At 33.1% G+C, this 26,640-nt stretch overlaps 1 protein-coding gene across 4 annotated transcripts in view; it reads left to right on the top strand.

Annotated features, from left to right (window-relative positions):
* The window catches only part of Tna (Zinc finger MIZ domain-containing protein tonalli), a 54,012-nt gene extending 38,743 nt beyond the window's left edge, over positions 1 to 15,269 (top strand). For 2 of the 4 annotated variants that reach the window (XM_072887684.1, XM_072887683.1), the window contains exons 2-11: positions 6,347 to 6,649; positions 7,262 to 7,588; positions 7,852 to 8,506; positions 8,821 to 9,164; positions 9,411 to 9,467; positions 9,544 to 9,729; positions 9,839 to 9,981; positions 10,063 to 10,552; positions 10,702 to 10,935; positions 11,057 to 15,269. In XM_072887684.1, the coding sequence (XP_072743785.1) occupies positions 6,560 to 6,649; positions 7,262 to 7,588; positions 7,852 to 8,506; positions 8,821 to 9,164; positions 9,411 to 9,467; positions 9,544 to 9,729; positions 9,839 to 9,981; positions 10,063 to 10,552; positions 10,702 to 10,935; positions 11,057 to 11,191 (2,661 nt within the window). In that variant the 5' untranslated portion in view covers positions 6,347 to 6,559 and the 3' untranslated portion in view covers positions 11,192 to 15,269. Of the gene's footprint in view, positions 1 to 6,346; positions 6,743 to 7,261; positions 7,589 to 7,851; positions 8,507 to 8,820; positions 9,165 to 9,410; positions 9,468 to 9,543; positions 9,730 to 9,838; positions 9,982 to 10,062; positions 10,553 to 10,701; positions 10,936 to 11,056 lie in introns of all 4 variants that reach the window. The other 2 variants (XM_072887686.1, XM_072887685.1) reach the window with 2 other exon arrangements.
* The last annotated feature ends 11,371 nt before the right edge of the window (positions 15,270 to 26,640 follow it).

Below are 26,640 nucleotides of genomic sequence, written 5' to 3'. Positions count from 1 at the left end.
TTTGACATAAGACATCTGTCAAAATAAAAAAAAAAAAAAAATCCTTTATACAATCGCGTATATTATTCGAAAATAGTAGAATCTCTACGCTGCTTTTCGATGCCTCAGGTTTCCGATGTTTCGAAGACGATGTTGCTCGCACTCGCTCACCTTAAAACCGAGTTCATACGCGAGTGCGGCCGAGGAGAACGCGGCTATTATGTGTCGGCGGCGACGGCGCAACGACCATGTAAGAGAGAGAGGCCCGTTTTATTTATCTCGTACAAGGATTCCCCGACGCGCGATATTATTCGCCTTCTTCGCCTTCTTCGCCTTCTTCGCCATCCATGCATTTCATCGATCGAAACGTTTCAATGCTGCACTTAACTGATTTGAAATACTCAGATATTCTAGTTTGAAAAATTCCCCTACGTTTCATCGATGTCGAAGAACAATCATTATAGTCTAATAATTAATTAATTTGCTCAGTAATCCGACAGTACTAAAATATATCGTAAAAAAAACTTTATATATATCCTGGAATTGATCGTACGATTGACATAAAAGACGTTTAAACGTTGCAGTCGAAAATTGACAAATGTCAAAATTTCACAGAAGGACGAAATAATTACACAACGCAAGTTATATCGAGAATTAATCATTGGAAGAATGAGGGCAATTAGATTTGAAAAATCCGAGATTCGAGAAATTATCTTTTCGTTTAATCCACGATTGATTAGCTTCGCTATACATCCGACCACCTTAACGCCTCATTTATTCTTATTTGTAATTTTTTTTCGACTCGTCCCTTATTTTTCCTATATACGGAAGATATTTCAACGCTCGTTGACGGACACCATATATAAACACGATCCGACAGAATTACGCTTTAACGCACCCGAAATGCTTTGCCCTTACGCAATCCCGGGGCACTTCGATCCCCCTGCGCGCGGGCGCGCGTTTCCTCCGCGCGCTGCGTGCATCCTCTTATAAAACGCATACACGCACACTATTCTTTCTTTCTTTCTTTCTCACACGCCACAGCAACGGCTGTACCCGGAGTCTTTTGTTGCGCGCCGAGTGGGCTCTAGTTGACGAAATATTGACATCCGAGAATAGAAACCCGTTGCGGGACCTACAGAGGGGTTCACTCTCCTCCCCTCCACCTTCTCTCTCTCTCTCTCTCTCTTTCTCTCCACCGTCGCATGATGGAGCGGTGGAGAGCGGAGAGGGCGGAAAGCAGCAGCGGGAAGAGAAAAGAGAAACGAAGGGAAAAGGCAGAGGCTGGGTCGGTCGTATTCAACGTGAATTTAAAGGGGGTGGGACGTGAATGACGTCAACCTCCGAATCGCTCCTTCTCTGTGCGCGCTATATCTGGACGTTTGTATGTATATCTCGTATATGCGTATATGTTACACGCACGAAAAATGCTATACGTACGCTGCGCTCCCCACGTTAGTTGGCAGATTGGGGAGGATAAACGTCGAACATTGCACGGTGACAAACGGAATATTATACGCTGGACGCGATTGGGTGAAAATTATTTTGTAATCAAAAACGTTATACATTCATAGAATGATGAGACGTCGCATCAAACAAAGTTTGCGTAAAATGTTTACAATAGAAATTTAAACAATATGTATAAGACACGTTTACTTTGGCATATTAATGACAAATCAAATTCTCGTGTAATTTTTGCCAACTGAGAGTTGATAATAAAAATATAAGATGGACAGAACATTTTAAATCTTTAACCGCACACATTTATGAGTTAAATTTTTGTAAATTCAACCAAAAGAATTGGCTTTTTATTTACTGCAAATTAAAAAATAAAATATCAAGAATATTATATGGAGATACGATTGTAGAAAGTGATTGCTAAGGTTGAATATTAATTGAATTATCGCTAAAGTTGAGTATCGGCAAATCAAGGAAAGACGTTAAAATCATCTTTTATTTGGTTTACGAATCTATCAAGTCTCGTTAGTAACGTTGCTTGTGATCACTGCGAATACTTTGTATGCAGTTCCCAAATATTTAAAGTACACGTGTTAATCGATCGATCGGTCGGTCTCCCCAACATTTTCCTAGACTGTTGAACGTCCCTGATTCTCGCCCCCCCCCCCCTCCCTCTTCGTAGACACAGACACGCGTACGTGCGTGTGTACTCGTGCTCCCGTACCCGCCACGCCGTATTGAACGAAGAGGCTATTAAATTTGTTTTTGTTCGAGCGTCATAATCGTGTCTCGAGGACAGCGCGTGTGCGGAGAACCTTCTTTGTGCCAATCTGTGACGAAAAATAAAGAGAGAGCAAGAGAGAGATAGGGATATCTCTTTCTCAAGTTCTCGGACATATAATGAAAAAATTGCTTTGCAAACGATTGACATATGTGTCTGGATATGCTGTGTTTGCTTCGTTCGCGCAAGAATCTGATTTTGTTTATCTTCATGCGTTTCATCGCACGCATATTTATTTATCTCTTGGACGCAGAGCTAAAATAAATTGCCAACTTGTTACCTGTGAAACAGACTGATGGTAAACTTATCGAAAAACACTTAATTTACAGTGCTCTTAAAAATTGATAAAATAGGCGCGATTTTCTATCGATGAGTGCGACAAAGTTAATCCATTAGACACGCGACATTCGAAAGATTTGATTAAATATTTTTGAGATATCGATTTCTTCGAGCACACTCTATTTATCAAGTACAGATAAGACTTTGTTGTGAACATAAACAGTATATAATCTGCTAAGCTTGAAGAATTGGGGTGAGATGTATATTCGTCTGGAGAATACATGAATGAATATTCGGATTTTTCAGTCAGGAGAAATTAATTATCTTATCAGGAAATTCGAAGAACGTTCATATCTTATCGAATCGGTCGATTATTTTACTTTCAACAATGCCATTGTTCTTATAATCAATTGCTCTGCGTTTGTTTAAAATAAAATACATCATTATAAGGCCACAATTATATTTTTCATTTAAAGTTCAAATGATGGTTTTTGTAATTAAAGCTTTTAAAGAATTTAAAACCAGAGAAACTTATCCCTTTTGGCTTAATTAACAATGAAAGAGCGTATTAAATAGATTATTCCCATATCTCTCGGCGCAAGTATATTGAATTAAATTTAAAAAACTGTGCACAGAGAAAGTATAATGACTAAGCATAAGAAAACTGCTTTCAAGCGACTAAGAGTGTTAGTACACTAAGCTCAAGTGAGTGGAAGCGAGTGAGATCTCTCGATTTAAAATCCGACTTACTTTCCAATCTCACTCACTGTTGTTATATCCAGAAGCAAAAAATAAATTTAGATGATAAATAAATGTATACATAATATTACAGTAAAAATTACGTACATTTTGAACAATTTTTTCAATAATATTAAAAGATATTTAATATGTCTCATTTGTCATAAAAATTAAAATTATTATGATTATATATACATATACATATAGGCAATATAAATACACGTGAAAAAAGAGAACAAGGTGTTTTCTTATCAATTTTTTTTTTAACAAAGATTAATTGACCACAGTTTAATAACTTTGTAACCATCAACATATTAATTGCGATTAAAATAATTAATTTTTTAGCTTATTTTCCAATATTTTTTTGGTGAAGAAGGCATTTGATAATTTGTACATGTGAAATATACGTATAAGTGTCGATCGATATATCGTGTAATTACACAGATTCATGTGAAGTTTATAGAAACGGAAAATCAAGTAACATCAGATAAGGATTCACAATGCATTTCTGCTTTTGCGCAAAACCAGCACGGTCTGCAAGCACGCGCAAAGCTCATCGTACTCACGTGGTAATCCGATAACGCGAAGACACGTTCTTGCACGCTCGTCTCGCGCGAGTCTCTCTTTCTGGTAATATTTATTATAGTTACCATGCAACAGTTGTTGCATTCTGAGAACCTGTTGGCGCAGTCAGTAATTTCTGTCACGATTCAAAAAACATGCATATAAACTACGTGAAAAAAAGTTCCACATCTTAAGCTTATGATGCATTTTGTTTCTTTCAAAGAATAGATTCGAGGCAATAGCATGCATCGTGTGAGAGAAAGTCGTGTAAAACTTCTACCTATTCAACATGCTCGTATGACTTATGTTATTGATCCAAACATTTCAATTGGAGGGGACCCTTCTAGACAGGTCTTTCTGCATAGAATGTCCTTTGGAACTGTAATATTTTTTTCTCAGCCATATATTTTTTTATTATCTAGATTTTTCTAAAAATTGTACATATTACTTTATAATTTAATTGTAACAGTCTTTTTCGATATATTTCTAGCAATTTTTAGCAGATATAATACAATAAATTCAAAGATTCTTTTTTACCTCCATAGAGAGTTATTTCACTCTCTTAATTCGCTATCGTTAAAAAAAATATTTGCCTGATTAAGAAAGGGACAGATATATAAATTTACAAAATTCTTCTAAAATTTATGAAATCTTTCGGGTTGCCAAATAAAATCTCTCACGACTTATATAAGCGTGCATACTTGCTCCGAATACACAAGTGCTTACTCGCGCGTATCTGATTCTTTCGTTTCCTCGTGTTCGCGACGAGCCTCCTCGCGCAAAGTACGAGTATCCTGTGGCGTGGTGTAACGTCCGAGACCATCGGAAATCGTGCATCGGTGGAAGAACTCCGCTTCCCGCCGGGTTCTCGCACGGCCGTCCGTGTTTGCGGCAGCCGCGCGGGGTAAGGCACGTATTATGAACGCGCGCGACACGACGCGGCGCGGTGTGTGAATAGCGAGCACGTGCATTTCCCACAGAAAAGCAATGGGGGCTACGCGTCGCAGCGTGGCCAGCTGGGAATACGGCCGGGGTTCGGCTCCGCTCGCTTCGCTCCTTTTCGGGGTACGCGTTTTATAGGGATGGTCGTGCTTAAAAGAAACATATATCGATAATTTTATTCATTTGAATATAGTCGGCGCGATATCGATGTTACGATGAATGGCGTTAGGAAAAAAAAAAAAAGTATCGATAAGTTAGATAAACGAATCTGATTTCACTCTGATCGTAGGAACGTTTATTATTTTTAATACCATTGAACTTATGAAAAATGAAAAAAGTTTATTATTTTGTTATTCAGAATTCGTTATAAATACAACTTACTTTTTTTGAAGATACTTTTTCAAATCATAACTTATTAATAATATTTTTTCTAAAAATAAAATCTATATATTTTTTAAGGAACTTAGTATTGAAATATTAATGATTATTTCTAATAAATAATATTGATGAGTAATATGTACACATAATAAGACATTTCTTCTTTATTTATATGAATATACATATAAATTATTCGTGAAATTAAAAGAGAGATCTGCGTGTATGCGAACCATTAAATTATATCTCATATGTTTTTAAAATATTCAAAAATAAGTTCTTCTCATGTATTATAAGAGAATATTTAAATAATTAAGTATTTTTTATTTATCTAAAAAATATAACAGAATTATAAATATATTCTGTTTTCATAAAATCTTCAATTCTTATATGTAGCCGTTAAATTTATTTACATAAAACGAGATATTGAACAAGAAAATATGACCTTCCCAAATTATTCAAGTATCGTGAATGATTCTAGCGTATGTTATTATTATTTTGTCGATTATGAAATAAAGATCGCATGCAATATGCCAAATACTGACTATATATATCGATTGACAGAAATGTATTCGTTCCTAGGAGGATTTGATGCATGAATATCTTGACTTGGCAAGTGGTAACCACTTTTCCGTTGCAAATGCAAAAGTTCACACTACCATTTAAACTCTTAGCAATTTGATTGACAATGTATTATCATTCATTACGCATTGTGTCATAAATCCGATCGTTGTCAATGTTGACGTTGTAATAACTATTAATCTTCACAAGTATTATATTGTCCTTAATATTAAAGATAGGCTAATAGATAGTTTTTTTTATTACTAATTAATCATATTAATATATAAATATATATGTATATATGTATAATTTTTATTCTGAAAAACTCGAAAGTGAAAATTCGATACAGTAAAAATAATTGATTTCGATAATCTCTAGATATTTCTTATTATTGTCATCACTTATACACTGATCTTCTATATTAAAATAGCTGTGTAAATTACATATATATATATATATATATATATATATATATATATATATATACTAAAATAGAGTTAAACTGTCAATCGTACGTTTGCATTATACTTTACTATTCATCCGATATACGCCAACTCCGCAGTTTCTAACGCAGTTATTTCTATAACGAACACCAATGCTCACACTGATTCTCCAAAAAGATAATTTTATCTCACAGAGGGTTAAGATGAGTCATGCTCTCTGTTTCAGTGCGCCAATAAGCCGCGCGTACGCATCTACTTCGTAAAAGGCTGGTCGTCGTGTATATAGAGAGAAAGCTTGTTCTCTAAGGATTGGGGCGGTGATACGACACAATCAACAACGGCGGCAATCGGCGTCGGGGTGCAGCCGTTATCATCCGGCTATCATAGCACAGTGCCACCCCAAAACGGAAGGGGTGGTTCGCCACTTCGTGTCGCGGCGATGGTAGCAGCTGCCTCCGCTACGGCCACCGCCACTGCCAGCGTGGTGGCCATGCAGGACCGCCAGGATATCCCCGCGCAATTCAATCAAGTAAATGTTTGACGAGCTCTCATGATGTTATCAATGACGCGACTAGGGAGAATCCTGATTCATACGTAGAGCGTTTGTACCATCTAGAGCATAGTAAGTTAACGCGAATTTATGAAATTGGTACATCATTTCTTACAAATGTTACCATTGTCGTTCTTTTTTTAGTAAAATTAAAAGAAAAACAATTTAAGGAGAAAAATTTGCATTTTATCTTACAATGTTAGACATTTCTTTTTATTCTAACGCATTCTTGTTATTTCATTTAGATGGTGGCTAATTTTCATTTCTTATATTTTGCGCAAGAAGTAGAGTAATTTATAACAATTATTTATTATAATTATGAAAATTATAAGTATTTATTATATTCAACTTTTTGCTTTCAAGAATTCTAAACAGATAAATTTTTAACTATAGTTTCCATTGTGATTTATTAATTATATATTATTTTGCAAAAAAATACTCGTAAGAAAATAAATTTGTTATAATTTCGCTATTAAGAAAATATATTTTAACATCAGTACATTTCGCGATATTTCACGCTTCACATGAGGTGATTTTCATTTTGTTTAGAATGAACTTTTAAATGAAAATGAAATCGATTGTTATTACTAGATGCAGAGCCAACATGGAATGCCCCCCCAATCGTACAATTTGGGGTACGGCCAAAGAGGACCAATGGCAGGAATGGGGCCAGTCGCGATGAACAACTTTAACGGCATGGGCACGATGAGCCCAATGCACACTATGAATTCCATGAATTCGATGAACAGTATGAATGGCATGAACTCGATGAATTCTATGACAATGGGAGGTATGAACGGTATGAGCAGTATGAATGCTATGAGCGGAATGACACCCATGAACTCCATGAGCAACATGGGTAACATGGCTATGAACAACATGATGGGACCCAACAATATGCAAATGAATAAGATGCAGGTACTTATCCATGCTTTAGACAATCTAAATGTACTTAACTGAATTTTTTTTCGTTATATTATATGATTTGTTAAAAGACAATAACTTATGAGGCAGATTTTTCTATTTTTATATATCTCTGTTACATTGAAGCATTATTTACTATTAAAATGCTTTGTATAAATATTTTGTATAGTTATTTTTAAATTATTTTTAACTTGTATCAAAACAGTGTTGAAGGAAGCGTTTGCTTATTTTTCTAACGTACACTTTCGTGCTTTTAGGGTCAACCACATCAAGGTTACCCGCGAAGACTAGCGCCCTATCCGAACCCGACCATACACATGGCGCAAAAGCGGCAGCAGGTTCCGTACCCGACTCAGAATCCAGCGGCAATGCAGCAAGGCTTTAACGGCATGACAGCGTCGCAATATCCAAACAACTATCCTACTGCGGTGAGGCCGAACTTTCAGCAGCAGTATCAGCCGATGCAAAACATGCATCCCACGGCGGCCGGTTTCGGGCCCGGAGGAATGATACGAGGAACAAATATGAGGCAAACAGCACCAGTTTACAATACTGCGTCTCAGCCAGCTGCCGCGAACCAATATAGCTACGGCAATAACGGTGTTCCCGGTGTTTGCATGGTCCCACCCACCTCCGTCAGCAATCAGTTCGTCGGTCATCAACCAAACACGGGATACGGTGGCGGTAACGCGTCGTACGGTCAGTCCACCGTAGCGACCAGTCAATATCAGCAGGATGTAGCGTCAATGAGATCGACGAATGGGAGCAATGTGAATTATCAGCACAGTCCCATTCCCGGCAATCCGACACCTCCGTTAACACCCGCCACCAGCATGCCGCCTTACATCAGTCCAAATCCGGATATCAAGCCTAATTTCAATGAAATAAAATCACCGGTCAATATTCAAACTAGTGAGTACACATTTACAGCTTTATTTATTTTTTTATTATTTTAACATAAATTATATGTATAAATAATCTGTGGAATATGGATGTACGTTAAGGATACATCATATAATCTCAGAGAATAATATTCAAGAATAATTTCTTTTATTCTTGAATTATACAATAGAGCGTTTTTGTTATATTAGATTAGAGCTGCGAAACTTTACACAATATATAAACGTATATTTTATATGTTTACTTTTAAACGTTTATTATATTAAGTAAAATAGATAACGCACGCGCTAATATTATATGCATGCAAATTCTACCGTTTGTTTTAGATGATGAATTGAGACTAACATTCCCCGTGAGAGATGGCATTATTCTTCCGCCCTTCCGTCTAGAGCACAATTTGGCTGTTAGTAATCACGTATTTCAACTAAAGCCTACGGTACATCAAACGCTAGCATGGCGGTCAGATCTTGAGCTGCAGCTCAAATGTTTTCACCACGAGGACAGGCTAATGAATACCAATTGGCCGGCGAGTGTGCAAGTCTCTGTTAACGCGACTCCTCTCGTGATCGATCGCGGGGAGAACAAGACTTCCCACAAACCCCTCTACTTGAAAGACGTCTGTCAACCAGGAAGGAACACAATACAGATTACCGTATCCGCATGCTGTTGTGTAAGTTCGAAAACATCAATAATTAAAAAATTTTTTTACATTTACGTTATTTGGAAATGAAGAGGTATTCTCTCGATAATGTCGGGAACGTTTCCGCTTTATGTAAATAGTCGTCTCATGTATATTTAATTAAATATGTTATCTGTGAAAAATATATATTATTTATATTTAGTATATGAAATATTTCTTTTTATTTTTGTTAATCTTTTTTTTCTTTTTTTTTTTGTTTCCTATTTTTGTGTGCAGAATTACCATGTACAGCAACTATTAGCTCATCAGCAAGGAGTACAAAATACATTTTATGTAATAAGCTTTTTATTTTTTTTTCTTTTTTACTTCCTATTCTCTTCCTATTCTATAAAGCAATAATCATTTACAGTCGCATCTATTCGTACTCCAATTGGTTCATCGGCCCACTGTACGAAGTGTATTACATGGATTACTACGTAAAAGGCTCTTGATGGCAGAGCATTGTGTAACGAAAATCAAAAGGAATTTTAATAATACATTGACGAACAATGGCATACAGTCGGACAAAGATGTAGTGGAACAAACAGCACTAAAGGTAAAATTTACAAAAACATTTTGTAGTTTTTATTTGATTCTGAAACGCTAATGCGATATATTAATTATGATTTAAGAGAGAAGAGTCATGCGCATCTTTTTATTTACAGGTACCTTTAAAATGTCCTATCACTTTTAAACGCATTACACTGCCAGCTAGAGGACACGAGTGCAAACATATACAGTGTTTCGATTTGGAATCATATTTGCAATTAAACTGTGAACGCGGTAGCTGGAGGTGTCCAGTATGCACGTAAGTAAATAACTAAATCGCTGAGAATTCTGGAAACTTTGAGAAAAAATGGACACAAATAAATTATCATGTTCTTTGCAGGAAACCTGCGCAGCTAGAGGGCTTAGAAGTTGATCAATATATGTGGAGTATTTTGAATACGTTAAATACTGCGGAAGTTGACGAGGTAACGATAGACTCGCTCGCTAATTGGAAACCTGCGAAGACTCTAACCGGTATTAAGTCCGAGGAAGAGAACGATTGTAAAAGAACGACCAAGGCTATGTCGCCGGGCAGTATGAATATGCCGACTATGAATAATTGGGACATGAATCAAGCTATGAGTCCTTACATACCGCCCGATATGAATAGTATTGTAAACGGCTCGATGATGAACAATGCATCTTCCACATATGCGAATAATAGCATAAACCACCGGAATACGTCGGGTGGAACGTACGAGATAAACTCTGGGACAAATACTATCGGCAATAATGATTATGTCAGTGGAGCGGGTCCATTATCACATTTAAATGAATCCGTTAACTCCTTAGATCCTCTCAATGCTATGGAGAAGTCGCTCAACGATCAGGTATATTTCGCTGCAATATCGATTCTATTCTAATTATAATAGTCATATAGACATAAGGAAATAATGGGAAAAGTTGGCAATGTTAAATCTATATATGTGTGTTTGACGTATTATGTTGACGATGTTTGTATGTTATATGTATATTACAGATGCCACATACCCCACATACGCCGCATACTCCGCAATCTACCCCTCATACGCCGGCTGGTGGAGCCAGTGGTCCGCCGAGCGTTCCGCCTGCATCGCAAGAATCCACAGGAAATCATAATACCTCTGGCAATACGAATATAAATAATGACAGCGCGACCGACATACCATCGGATTTAAATTTCGATCCCGCTGCAGTTATAGACGGGGAAGGTACTGGTCAAGAGGCATTAAATGTAAGTACATAGCATTATGTCAAATAATCACTGCGTTCATCTGTTGCAAAATATTTTTTAAATTGTATAATAAAAGCATATTAAAAAAATTTGTTCAACAACATATTGTTTGTTATTACAGCTCTTGCCAGACAATGTGGATGCAATGGAACTGCTTTCGTATCTAGATCCACCGGATCTAAACACTCCGCCCAGTAGTGGCGCTAGCAGTGGTAATCCTTCGTCCAGTGATGACATATTGGCACTCTTTGAATAAGGAGAAAAGAAGAAAAATGAAAGGCGAGTGGATATCTTGTAGAAATCAAGTAATCAAACTCTGACCCCCCATTTTGTATAGTGTGAGAGAGAGTGATGAGAGAGTTGACATCTAATTGCAAATTCTGACTATTTTTGCGCAAACTTGTTAAAATTCTATCAGCTCAAGTGAGATGCGCAAAATACCAAATTTCTGACGCTCTATAATACAAGAAAAGACTACTCAAAAGTCTATTAAATGCGAACATTTGCGGTGAAGAAATTTAAATTTTATCGGGGTCACTAGGTGCTCTCACCTAATCAATGGTACAAATAATCTTATAAGTTATAATTATAATATTCCTATTGAAGTTAAGGTTCAAGTGCTAGGATTAAAAAAAAAAATGATTTTTAACGATAACACGGTAAACACTATACTAGTACTTGCGATAAAGATATTATTGCATAAACAGCACTTTACTTTCTCTATCAACATTATATTATAAAAACTATGTTTTTAATAAGTGCGTTCAACGACGTCAAGAAAATATTCCAGTAATAGTTTTAAAATAATATTTTAAATTACTGGTATTATAGCAAAATATTCTTTCAGTTGATGTTATAAGTATTAATGATATTTTAATAAACATTTTCGATCGATTATTATAAATGATCATTTATCGTGATTGATCGAAAATGGTTAAAACATTAATATTTTGAATCTGTTTTCACTGCATTTTTGATTATATATATATATATATATATATATATATATATGTATGTATATATGTATGTATATATGTATGTATATATGTATGTATGTATGTATGTATGTATGTATGTATATTTATTTTAAATTCACTTTTTTTATCATAATAAATGATAAATTAATAATATTAAAATTTTTAGTTCGAATTGCGAACATCTACTTGAGAGAAGAATGCTGTGCTAATTTAAACTGCACTTAAATTTACATTTACATTAAATTTACAAATTTAAGCATTTAAATTTTTAAATTCGCTGTTTTTGCAATAAGACCTTTGTGCTAGAAAATCGGTCTATTGCAAGGTTATGATAGACCTATGACGCAAGAGGAACATAATTGTACAGACTTACTTTTGTAAATAATTTTAATAGCAAGTAAATAAGGTATTCATCTATTGGGGATTACTCGCCTATTGATGAATATTGTGCATATAGTGTTCCTTTCTTTAGATTGTAGTAACAGATGGAAGTGAATGAAACTAGGGGATATCGGGCTTCACACTGGAAATTTAATAACAACACACGTGATGTATCTCCCGAGATAAAAATAAACAGATCACAGATATAAAATACAAGATAAAATGAAAGACATAAGATTGATTTACATAGTGCTTTTCAAAATCTAATTTTATTATTTCGAAAAAATTCTAGCTTTATATACAGAAATGTTACATGTGCTATTTCAAAACATACATTCAATATGTATGGTGTATTATTTGAAAAAATTTTTTATCAATAAGAAAATTTTTACATCCACAATTTTCCCTTTTAGACAAGATTTAAAACTTTAACAAGGAGAAGGAGGGTAAGTTTTCTACATTTTTTTAATGTTACCAACCTCCGAAGATACATCAACACATTTGCACATATAGAATTTATTTTCACATTTTGATATGTATCAATATATATGTGTTTTGGATTGACTTGCTATAAACAGTTACATTTTTGTATGATGTATATGTGTATTTTTATTAGGTTAATATATTTTTGTATCTTTTTTACAATTACGTTTATTATCGATTTGCGACAGAAAACTGCATCGATTGTTGTAATTAAGTAAACTTTTCATTATATGATATTTGATAAGATATTTTTCAGGAAATATATCAGTTGTGAAGAGCGAAAGATTTAAATTCTGCAGAAAGTTAATAGCAATATTTACGCAAGGCCTTAAGAAAAATCGTGCACTATAATCCACGTATAATCAAATTTTACATAAGGAGAGGAAGAATCAAAACTTTTCACGAGAGAGAAATATATTGCAGAATAATTATGTACAGGCGCGCTTAAACTTATTATTTGCACAAGACAATGACCGCAATTGCAATAATTCAGCATGCGAAAATAAATTCTGTATATCTTCTTGCACAATTTAGCGATAAACCTGATTTGTCGTTTAAAAACATATAAATCAGATATATCCGTATATATATATGTATATATATATTATTATATATATGTACATAAACATATATATGTATATATACAATATATGTATATGAAAAGATACTGCCAGAGTGATACCGCCCAAGGCCCCCTGCTTGTGTAGTGGTTATAAACATTTGTATCTTTTGTGATTAAAAGAGAAGTGTGTATATATATATATATATATATATATATATATATATATATATATATAATACTTAAAGAACGCGACACGTATAGATTATACAGATTTTATAAAAAGATGTATTTATATTCCAGTGTGTGAAACGCGCTAGCGCACAGTGAAGAATTAGATACACAGTCAAGTTTCTATTCATATAACTACTATAACACATTATTGAGATTTAGATTTTAATATTACTTGTATTAAGCGCGACTATTGTATATTATTTGTATATATGATAAATAGAATAATAATATAAGAAAAAAAATGGCAGATATATACTTATTGGCCAGTTATAATATAGCAAAATAATTCTCCTAATTATTTCTCAGAGAACCAAAACATACACGAGATGTATGAGAATACCTTAAACTAGGGAATGTAACGTGTAAATGGTTGATGAATGGCTGACGATAACAAGTACAGTCACATATTGTACTGTTATTTCTAATAGAATTATTACTTACTTGATAAAAAAAAAACATAATTACCTAAAAAAGTTTATTCAAACTGTAAGCTTTACTTAGGATTGCCAAGAAAAAGTAGTAAACGCAACATTGTTGCGATTGTACATAGGCAATGTTTACCTATACTTAGCTAATAATACCCCTAAAATACACAATACACTGTCTTAGTTTTATGAGAGTCGTTGAGATTTATAGGTATTTCGCGAAAAAAGAACGTAAATAAATTAAACGTAATGAACAGAATTTGTCAGTTACATTTATATAATAATTTACATAACATGATAATACCTGGGGAAAAATATGTACATGTGACTGTCAAAAAATCATATGCAGTCACATTAAGAGATTATTTTAATGTCTCGTATTTTTTTCTTGTTTTTCCTTTTCTTTTTTTATTTTAGTGAACTGACAATTAAGATTATCTGTTGCTTTTTGCGAATTTATTGTAATATATGGAATGATAAGTTATTGTTTAACGAAATTCCTACAAAAATCTCTCTGGCTCTAAGATTACAATATCTATTTATCTATCGTTAGGAGAGGCCTATATAATTTCATTTTACAATGCTCTGCGAACAAATTAAACGACCGCGAATTATGAGAGTCGTCTTGTCGAAGGCCTGGAGAGTTGTAATAACGAAACAAAATATTTTCATGTGAGGTAATCGTATCGACTCATGGTGTATTGGCTATACGAATACCGATTACACGAGCTCCATTATTAAATAATGTACAAGATATATCATCGATATATATCAGATTGTATTTCTAATGGAATATTACAAATTTATTCTCACGATGCACCGTAACAAGATTTTTCAAATCAATTTAAAAATTAAAGAATTTATATTCCCATATGTATACTGTTTCTTGATAAATACAAAGAAAGTTTGTTTTAGCAAATACACCATGAGTATTGATATCGATCCGTATCACAAGGTCTATTCGTTTTAGATGCATTTTTTGTACTATAAATGAAGAATGAAATGTGTATATTTGGGCTTTTTGGGAGCAAATAAGAGGGAAAAAATTAAGTGCAGGAGCTGCAACTTAACGAACAGACCTACAGTTTGCTCTCTGTAAAACAGAAATGCGCATTATGAATTAAATGAAAAAAAACACTGATATATCATTGGTTACATACACATAACAAATTTTAATATACAAAGACCAGTTTTTAAATATGTATGACAGACACAACATTGTTTCTTGATAACAGTTAGAATCATTCAATAAAAAAGTAATAAAATATAAATAAATTGTGAATGTCATTTATTTCCACGACAGGTAATCCTCGAAAAATTATTATTGAATAATATGAGGTAAGTATTGATACGCGTTATAAAAGAATTTTCTGTATTATTAACAATGTTAATTTAATTTAAAAAACCCACTAAATGATTGTGATACTTAATGTATTTAATTATTTAGTTACATTGATTTCTATTTGATTGTGAGAGACTTATTGCGTTATTTTAAATAAATATTAAAATTTTTTTTTTAAATTTTGTTGCGACAATATTTTTTACTAGGAAATTTTAAAAAGATATAAACCTATGGCAATCCCGTATAAATTTATATATATATATTAATCATTAAAGATACTAAGATATCTTTTGTTCTTTTCGGTCCTTAAATATCCTACAAAAATTGATAAAAACAAAAAGAAACGATAACTATTACTTAATAATTACTATTTAGGAGTTGCGATATAACAGATATCAAATCAGATGTATGATTTAAGATTTTAATTTGGTTTTAAAAATTATCGCGATATTAATTATATAAAATAGGATTATTTTAAAGATAAAATTCTAAAAAAAATTTTAGAGGAAGCAGTTTATTGATGGTAATTAAAAAAACACGAACAACGATTTGATATTATATAACATCGTTTTATTAGATTTAAATTGAAATTGGTTATAAATTATGGTGATGAGAGTTCGAATACTAGGACTAGGACAGATGGTTTTCGCTGCTTTGCTCTGTATACTCAATTTTATATTACATATGGTTGTCGAAGAGAATGAACGCCGTTGCTGTGAAATTTCTGCCTTTTTCTCTCTCTTTCTCGACACATACGCGCATGCATACATACACATACACACCCCCAGGCGCGCTTCTCTCTCTACCGTTCTCTCACTCTCAATTCGATAGAAACAAAATTAACTGTCAAGCATTTTATGCGCATAATATAAAGACTAACTATTCGCAATTCGTCATTTCCCCTGTTTTCTCGATTTCGTCTATATATCTCGCAAATCAACAATTTTATTTCACTGCGAGTTGTGGCAAACGCTACGCAAAGAAATTGGTATTGCCGGACGATCGGTCGAGGATCGCTACGAACGCTCTTGTTCTTTTAGCGTATTCGCATTTGGATGTAATTTGCATGTAATGGAACTTGGATCCTCCATACATTCATGTTTATATTTTTTTCTCTTGTTTCCATAAGTTTAGAAACAATTCCGCTCTAAAACTCCTTCCCTGCGTTTATCGTTTGATTTTAACAATCGCTTCGATAACGATCGATCGTTGTGTATACGCTGTGTGTCTTTTAAGAAATATAAGATATTCATATAATGTTTGCTAAACGCAAAACGAAGATTCGAAATGAAAACGGAGCAATGCTTCTGAGATGAATAACTTTTTTTTTTCTGGAAATGCATTTCTCTTCGTGGCACTTTTTTAATTCCGTTTTCATTCCGAAGCGATATACGAAATTTGTTTCCATGCTAAACTTCTGTCAGCATTATGATATTGTCGTGACAGCTTCTCCATCAGCTGTTGATTTTTTTTTTTTTGGAAGTTTTATACACGGTTAAGCATGTATGCGTAAAGCATAACAATAATCTACGCGTATAATACCCGAAGTCGGGTGACCTCAATTATCGATTGACATGAGGTAAATCATAAAAAGCAGCGCCCCACTGTCATTTTTTTATCATTACTATATTATTATATCGTTTATATGCATTTTGCATATCAACTAATAGCGAAGTTTCTCTCTCAGCTCTTTTAGTATAGATATAAAAAATTTGTCAAATTAATGATATAGGCAAAAGATATTTTAATTTGGCGAAGAGAGTCAAACATTTTCACACGGCGGTGAACACATTCGATCAGCTGTTTTAACGAAATGAACATTTTGTGGTCTCGGCTTACACTTTGAAAGTCTCGCGATTAAAGGCGGTTTTGTCGCCTCATCAGGACGCTCACAATATAAATCTGACAATACTCTATCGATATAATGGCAGTGCGTACAGCGCTAATCCTTTAATCTGCTAACCGGGCAGAATATCTGTCAACCCTTTGCGTCGAAATGATAAATACCGTGCTGCCTGCAGTCAACACGTTCAATCTTTATCACGTTGTTTCGCGTCCATCGGCCATTATTATATTATTATTAAAATAGCTGAAAGATTTAAAACATATATATGATTTTATCTCACACAATAAATGAATTATATGTTGACAAAAAGACAATTATGTTGCATCAATCATGTGTGTATTTGGCATACTTAAAATATTGTGATGACATAGAAATATCTAATAATTTTATTATGAATGATTTGATGAGAGCGATGGCTGCTCGAATAAGCAATGATGCTCATTGAAAATAATAGCAATTACGATAAATATATTAAAGGCGCAGAAAATATGTATTGGATATATAAAATAAATGATAAGTTCTTATCTGTTGATTATTGATTTTTTTCAGTCTATCAAAATAAAGGTAAAAGAATTTCCTTTGGTAATATAAAAAATGTCAATCCTTCGTATTTAACTGAATAAATTCTCTCTCTTTCTACCGTTTTCTCTTTAGTGTATACGAATATATTCCGACGCAAAAGGAAATGTCGATTGATTATCTAAGCGAACTTTTCGCATATTCGCCTTTTCACGCTTTTGACGCGCGGCGCGAATGGGCTAGTGTTTAATATATAACACTAACTAATTAGTGTTAAAATTCCGTAATTAACTATGGCAGTGTTTCTTAAACTGTTTTCCACCGCGACTCGACCTTCGTCGAAACTTTAGGCGTTTTCGCCATGGTCTAGAAGAAGTATTTCTATAAGTTCGAGTAACTCTTTACTAGATAAAAATGCATTACAGTGATAACCGTATTACATGTCACTCCTCCTCGCATTGTTATACTATATAATTAAATCATTTAATTGCGTGTTGCTTGTATCATTGTGTATATCGCAACACGTTTGTCATCACACGTTCTCTTCTACCCTTACATCTTTACGGCGCTTGAGTTTATATAGAAAAGTCGTACGGAGATTCGGCATAAAAAATTATCCCTCTGTGATCTCGAAAAGCTTAAGAAACACTGAGAACTACGGGATCATGTCATATTCGTCTTCTCTGTTTTATAAAGATACAAATCGCAAGTGACTTTCTGCTGTGACAGATTGATGATGAATGCTAAGTAAATTGAGTTTGGTACAAAAAGAGTGGATGTTGAATAATATACAATATGATCGAGTTCGATTTGCGCACGTACTAATTGTAAGCCAAATGCTCTTCTAATTCGAGAAATTCGACATATCGCGGAAAAGTTGCTACCGCGAACGCTCTGTTCATTTTCCATAGATTTTTCTAAAATCTCAATACAATTTACTTATACAAAGTGTTGAAAAAAAAATACACATTTTTGTAGCATATACACATCTTATATTTTCAACAGTATTTGTTTATATAATATTATTTTTTTATATAAACAATTTATATTGTAATATTGTATTTTTGCTATGTTTTGAATTTATTTTTCGATATGCTACAAATTGAAGAAAAAAATATTTATATATGTTAAAAAAATTTTACATTCGATTAAAAACGAATTAAACGTTCTACATGATCGCAATGGCAACTTTTTATTTCCGCGTGATCTAAGATAATATCGATCTCGCAAAATGTGTATATATATCCGTCTGTATATATATATATATATATATATATATATATATATATATATATATATATGTATAACATATTGCTATTATAACAATTACACAGCACAGCCAGCAACTCCATTTATTTACATTCTTCTCCGTCTTTATCATCTTATTAATTGATATTATTCAATCCGTTTCCTTTTCTCGTCACTCATATACACGCTCGAGGAAGAACTACGTTATATAAATCTTTGCAGTTAACAGGCTTCATGATTTTAACGACCACGATAAACACGCGAAGCGGACATCTCGAATATGCAACAACATATTAGTCGCTAATTAATGTACAATCGATCGCGTACACTCTGATCTTGTCTTGAGAAGCTTATTTTCTATCATGCCCGGAACGTTGCCAGGTTGAATTTTGTCGATATCGTAAGAAAGCTTTTTTATATGTCAATAATTGAATTATTAATGAGTCTATGATCTTTCAATGTTTATAAATCATTATTCAAATAATCAATGAATTACAATTAAAATTGATTCGAAAAAATAATCAACGTAGAAGTTAGATTTTAAACAAATAAACTTAATATACAGTTGCAATAATTGCTTAAAAAAAGTTTGACGAAGCTATATTTGATTCGTATCATTATTCCTTCTATCATTCTGCGGTTTGAAAGCTGACCTTTCGCATACAAGATCAATTTGTACTCGATGGTATGGTAACGTTTGCTTTGAGCAAAAGGCTGTCCACGAAAGCCGCATAATGCCCCGCTTGCTTTTCTACCGAGAGGTGCGCGAAACATGAGCGAGATGGACATTTCTAAAATCGATATTTCATGATATAATTTTAATATTTATAAATAGAACAAATTATCTCTGTTTCTTGAATTTAAAAATTTCAGGAAAATTTTGGTGTGCGGATTTATATATATATTTATAAGTAAACATTTTTTTTAAGTAAAAAGCTTTATAATTATAATTAAGTAAATAAAGTTCTATATAATTGATAGGTAAAGTCTGATAATATTTTGGAATAAGAATTTGATTATACCAGAAGTTTGAAATAAAATCGATATTGTGTGTATTACGAAAACCCAACAAAATTTCTGTTAGATTTCAAATTATATCATGATCGATAATTATGACATCCACCTTGACATTCAAGATAAATTGACTATCACACATTCTCTCCCGTATTGCTGTGAGGCACGTATTACGTGTCATCAACACACGCGCACGCATCCGATAGTACTGAGGGATGGGGAAGAGATATGAGGAAAGGCGGTAACTACATTCGGCATTTATTAAGCTGTAAATAAAGATCCGCACTCAGAACATAGCTGGGACATGAAGTTTGATTTTATTATAAGTTGTTTGTAAAAGAAACTTTTGCGCCAGCAAAATTGAGAATCACACAGACATAAATGATATAATTTTCTCTATTGAGCTTTTTTTTTTTTTTTAGTATTGCGCACCATTTATATTTATCTGAACATGATATTACAAGATCTTATATAAACAATTTCACATTTAATTTTTCAGCGAGAAGCATATTACTCTCTCGTGTAATTTCGTATTATAGCACGAAGCAATTCTCGATTATAAAGAAATATTTCTTTCCCTCTAACAATAAGATATAACAATAAGTAGGCAAAAATGCCAGATTAAAACGGCTTTAATATTCTGAATACGGAACTCCCCACATTTTATATAAAGTATATATATTAAATCCAAGAAATATTACGTAGAAAACGAGATCAAGTATGTGTGACAAAAATTATAAAAAAATAAATGTATATCATAAAGTATGAAAAATGCGAAGAGACAGTAAATTTACTGCTTAATATCCGCCTCTCAGCAGCGTATCTCTGTTAATACGAAAATGTTTACAGCGCATTTGTAATACATTATTTTGCTTAAAAACATTTTTTAAAATCTTTTAAACTTTTTTCGTCGCATTTTAAAATACATGTGTAGCTATCGCATTCTATAGCGAGTTTATCGCGACTAACTGTATCTCATGTTTGAAAAAACTGTTAAGATTTTTTTTTATCACGCATGTAATTTGTATTTTCGTACAAAGTTATTAGCTTTCTATGCTGTATTTTTAAAATGTATTGATAAAACGCAATAATCTCGATATTGAAAATATCGAAAATATTGCATAAATAAAACTTTTTTCGAGAGTACAATTTGTTTCTTGGTTTTCGATTTTAAAGCCAAAGAAGAAGAGAAATTAATGTCAGTTAAATCATGCTTGTTACTACATTTAAAGATTTTTAAAAATAAATAAAACGAATAAAAAGAATAAAAGACTAAAATACAAAAAAGATTGAATAAACGTATAATATATAGACATATCGAATAGTTCTTCAGAAATAGCTTAAAATATAGATAAAAAGAAAATTAATAATTTTCTAAATTATCATAATTATATTACATACAATTGATAGCGTGCACTTGTCTCAAAATAATTTCGAAATAACGATAACAGTATCGATGACAACGACGTGATATCAATGACAACGATGTATGATAGTGGAGATGTTGCTGATAACAACGACAAATAATAATAATTAATAATTAATACTAAGAATAGAGTAATTAATCATAATAATCAAAGTAATAGTTGGAGCAATAACTACGATGATAAAATAATATTATCATAATAAAAAATAATAATAGCAATAGTAATAATAAAAAACAGCAATAATATTAGTGTAATAATAATAATTATTATTATTATTATTACATATTAATATAGTGATATTAACGTTTCTTGGTAAAATAAAACGTAAAAATACTAGATAGAGCCTATCTCTTCTAGACAATAATGCGATACATCTACTATTCGGGCAACAAGAATAATACTATCATTTAATTAATATCATTTCTATAAAATAATAGGGTGCGCTTTTTTCTGTTAGTATTAACGTTACATTACACACACATATATGTGTGTATATATATATATATATATATATATATGTATATGTACAAGGGAATAGAGTTATATATCTGATTTGTATATTAAGGGTAAATAATATACAGTATTTGTATGTGTGCGTAAATATGTACTCAATTTTGCAAAGACGTGCTGGATGTTAACACGTTTATTAATGAGCACCATAAAAAGAACGGTGCTCTTTTTTCTATATTCATATATATATATATATACATACATACATATATATATATATATATATATATATATAAATTCTTATATATGTGTATAACCGTAATTAAAATTATATATTAAACCTCTTTAGCACATATTTACATCGATTACTCATTTCCGTAATATACATATAATAAGATACTAATCGGGGATCCACAGCGGCAATTGAATTAGTCGAACACTTTTGGCATTTTCTTTTTTTAGTCCCGCGGTATTCTGGTAAGTTTTATATGTAAATGAGGACACTCTTTTCGCGACATTGTACGCGCATTGTGTGTCCACTCATGTCGCATGTACGTGCGTGCGCATGAAAAAATGTCTCGGTATATTTTCAATCCACGCGCTCGATCATCAGAAAAGTCCTTGCTCCTTGTATCATTCAAAAAAAAAATTTTTTTTTTCTCTATCGCGGTGATCCTTTCTATAATAATATCACACACAAGTTCGCGTGTGTGACTTTTCGTACTCCGATTCTCAGTCTTCCATCTAACACTTTGCGACACACACATTTGCTTGCATTCTAGTTCACATTCTCTCTCTTTCTCTCTCTTTTTCTTACCCTTTTCTCTCGGTTCCTAGTCTGTACAATCTGGCAGTGTGTCTTACAGATCCTTTGGATTTGACTTGGCACAAATAACAGAGTCTTTAGTAAAAAAGGAACTATTTTTGTAAAGCGAAATAGTCTTGCTCGAGACACCCTAATTTTGTTTTCCGCGAAACATACAGATCTTTATCGAGTGAAAAATATTGGGGATAAAGGATTAATTCGGCGTGTTTCTTTTTTTTTATGACCGGCGAAGTTTTTATTTAGAGTGATTTTGATCTATTTGTCGAAATTTTTTAACACAGACGGTATACTTTCGAAGCCGAAGCTGCGTCGCGCTCTCTTAGAAAAGTTTGGCTGTGTGAATATTTGAAATTTGAATCTCTTCCTCTTCATATCTCGAAAAGGAAATAATCTCGTAATCTACAATTTTATAGCGTATCATACGATCTTACAAATATGTAAACGCAATTTAATTTGGGAAAATCTTTTTTCATCCTGCCGTTTATTTTATAATCATATAAAAACATTGTCAGTCTTATAGAGTTTTACTGCAAAAGCATGTGTACATTTTTGCATATTTCAAATTCTGAATTGTGCGAATCATTCGCGATAATAAGAAGAATGAAATATGCGTGGATATCATGTTAAGATGAGAAAGATGATGGCATATGTGTGATATCATGAAATGAGAAAGATTCGCGGAAAAAGATAGCGTAGCTTTATTATAAATCACGATCAATTTCGTACATTCTATAGCTATCGTAATATCCATTCGCCAATTTGACGAATAATCAAAAATGCTTCTCATGTGCTTTTTATTTTCGTAATATTCCATTATATAAAGGAGTATACAGATGTTTTAAAAAATGTATAACAGTAGCAACTGCCTTTACAAACTTATATTAAAAAAATTTCATATTATATATATAATAAAAAAATCGAAATTTTTTCATATTTAAAAGATATTTGATCTACATAAAAATCTAAAACTTAAGCTTAATTTTATTAGGTTAATATCAATATTTAATAAAATCTAAGTTGTGTAATCAAGTAATCAATAACAAAAATAGTAAGAAAGGCTTAAATAAAAAAAGTTACGATTACGATCGACTTATTTGTGAAATAAAATTTCCGTTGTAGATAGGATTGTTTTGCTTGCTAATCTAATTGTCGCTGCTGATGTACATCTTTCTGAACAGCTATAAAGAAGATAATCGTTAGATTGCATTATCTATTCTGGTCCGCATAAAGAGACAATGATACACCAACGCACATTTTAATTCCGTTGGTTTAAACACACGCTTTTGTCGCACATTAACGAGACGAAGCATTCCGTCCAACTTTGTGGCATTCTGCAAAAAATGAGTCGTGCAGCCTACGGTTCCGTGTGTGAGTATCAATTAGTCCGAGCTCGCTGCTAAAGTTGTAAACGCATACAAATGTCCAGTCGCGCGGATTATTAACCGTCAGTGGTGTACATTGTATAGTAATAGTATATATATGGATATCAAAATTTTGAAAAGACATCTACATGATCATCAAAAAGTGCGTTTCCTGCGTACGATAGAATAGCGTCGGAGGAGGCAAAGGAAAGAAACCTTCGCTTTTGCACCTTCGATGCGCATCCGCATTCTCAGATAGGCATTCTTAGAAAATGGTTATCACCGCCAACGTCTATAAAAGCGGTATTATCTGTATATTCGCTCGATATTTATTCATATTTACTGTTTGGTTGAGAATAGAAATAAGATGAATCTCCAATTTTCGCGCGCGCGTAGCAATCGAAAATGTATAGAATTGTATGCATGTCGTTTATTTTTCGCACGATCGATGAACGACGTACGGCTTCGAAACAACCTCTCTCTTTTTTTTTCTCGCTACAACAATAAAACTCATTTTATCACAAATTTAACATGAAATGTGGTAGCTTTTCATTCATATGGAACGTGTTCATATGGAAGTTTATTTTTAATAATAAAATTTTTCGACATTTTTAACCACAATTTAACGTTAAATGTGCAATAAAGCTACGAGTGTAATAAAAGCCCTTCCCGTATACCCTCTCTCTCTCTCTCTCTCTCTCTCGTTTTGTCTTTTTAACTCTTCATCTATTTTAATTCATTCGCAATATCTCGTTTGTCCTGGTTACTAATGCGCATTTTCTCGTTCTTCCTTTCACTTTCTTTATTGAGAGCTTTCGATTCAGATATTAAAAGTATAAAAGAAGAAACGATAATACACAAATCAATTCAGAAGTTATGACATTGACACAGCCAAATCTTTGTTTATTACAGTTGCTTTATCTCTCTTGCTTCTCTCTCGAATACGCGATGTTATTCATTACCAGAGACGGTTTAAAACTCACCGCAGCTATTAAGCAAAATCTTGCTTAATCTTGCTTAATTATTAAATATATAATTCATGCCATAGAATTGAAATGATAAAAACAAATATTCAAGAAGGTCGTTTAAAATTTAATCCAGTAAAATAATTTTTATCAAATTTCCTACATTTCGTTAATAATAATTTTCTATATATTTGCGGCCAATTGTCTAATATGTACAGTAGCCCTTGTATCGTACTTTGCGGGAAAATTCGTCTTAAACCGACCTGGTTCGTCTCGATATTTTACCTTGATGTTGCTTTTTCGTCCTCCTCATCAGTCTCGCGATTCCTCTAATCTCTTCGTGTTCCTCTCTCTTCAGGTGATTTCCTAATCATTGCTCCCTTGCAATAATCTTCGTCGTGCGAGTCCGCCTTTCCTCCGTTCTCTTTACTCTCTTGCCACTTCGTTTACCAAACTCAATGAACACTTGGTGGATATTGCGCTTATTGGTGTACTGGACGATTCTCCGTGATCGCGATTCGCGCGGAGTCCTTTGGCGAATGCAGCGTTCCAACGTTCATTCTCTTGACTAACTGATTTATCGTTATTGTAAAGGGGTCGGCGTGATAGCAATCGAGATTGTAGACCACGCGCGTTCGTACGCGCGTAAGAGATATGCATTGATTCTGTGTTCGTAAAGCTTGATTAAAATCAGAGATTCACCATACTTGGCCACTGGAGTCGTCCAGTTCACTGTTCCTTACAATATTATTACACCGCTGATTGGCTGACATGCGTTATAATCGCAGATAGATATACATTTCCTCCGCATGGTATAACTGCAATAATCTAATCTATTTATCTTATGTAACAAACACTAGCTTTTCCGTGACTGTGTAACTCGGGAGAGGAAAGGAGTATAACAACACGTCACGATATTAGTATTATTAACGAAATGAATTCACGCGAAATATAATATTATAATGCGATTCTCTCCTCCCTCTCCCCTTTCAGCATAATGTATCGCTCTTTTTGTGCATGTACAAAAAATACATCGCGTCTCGTTCAGTCCGTTACAAATATACATGCGAGAATAATAATAATAATAAAAATTAAACTAACCAGAATAATCATTGCGATAATAATAGTAATAATAATTGGAATAATAATACTTAGCGCATATCGTTATTATTACTATCATTATCATTATGTATATGCGTACATAAGTGTATTCGTGTATGTATGTATATATGATTGAAATGTGTATTTTATCTCCCTCCCTGATATATACATACATTTTCTCTCTCTTCCTCTTCCTATACATATACAAAGTAAACAATGAATATTACACCGCTCGTTAATTTTTTGGATCCCCATTCTCGCAACGCGTCCGAGTAATATCACGGAGATATATCGCAGAAATCCCAACAGATTTTATAATCGACGTAAAAAGTCTTTTCTCTTCGTCACCCTGTTCGTCGCGGGGCGTGACGCGTATAAAACTTCAAAACTATCGCGTCGCACGAATAGTACACGCGTAAGCCCACGCGAGATACGAGTCGTCGAGAACAGTATTGATATATGTATAACATATATGTATAATATGTTTCTCTCCTCTTTCTCCTGTCAACTTTAGAATTAGCAGCATAATCCTTCGTCTATCACTTAT

This window comes from Anoplolepis gracilipes, chromosome 3 (assembly GCF_047496725.1).
Source record: "Anoplolepis gracilipes chromosome 3, ASM4749672v1, whole genome shotgun sequence".
NCBI classification, from domain to species: Eukaryota; Metazoa; Arthropoda; class Insecta; order Hymenoptera; family Formicidae; genus Anoplolepis; species Anoplolepis gracilipes.
Note: the sequence above shows the minus strand (reverse complement) of the source record. Positions and strands in the feature narration are given on the sequence as shown.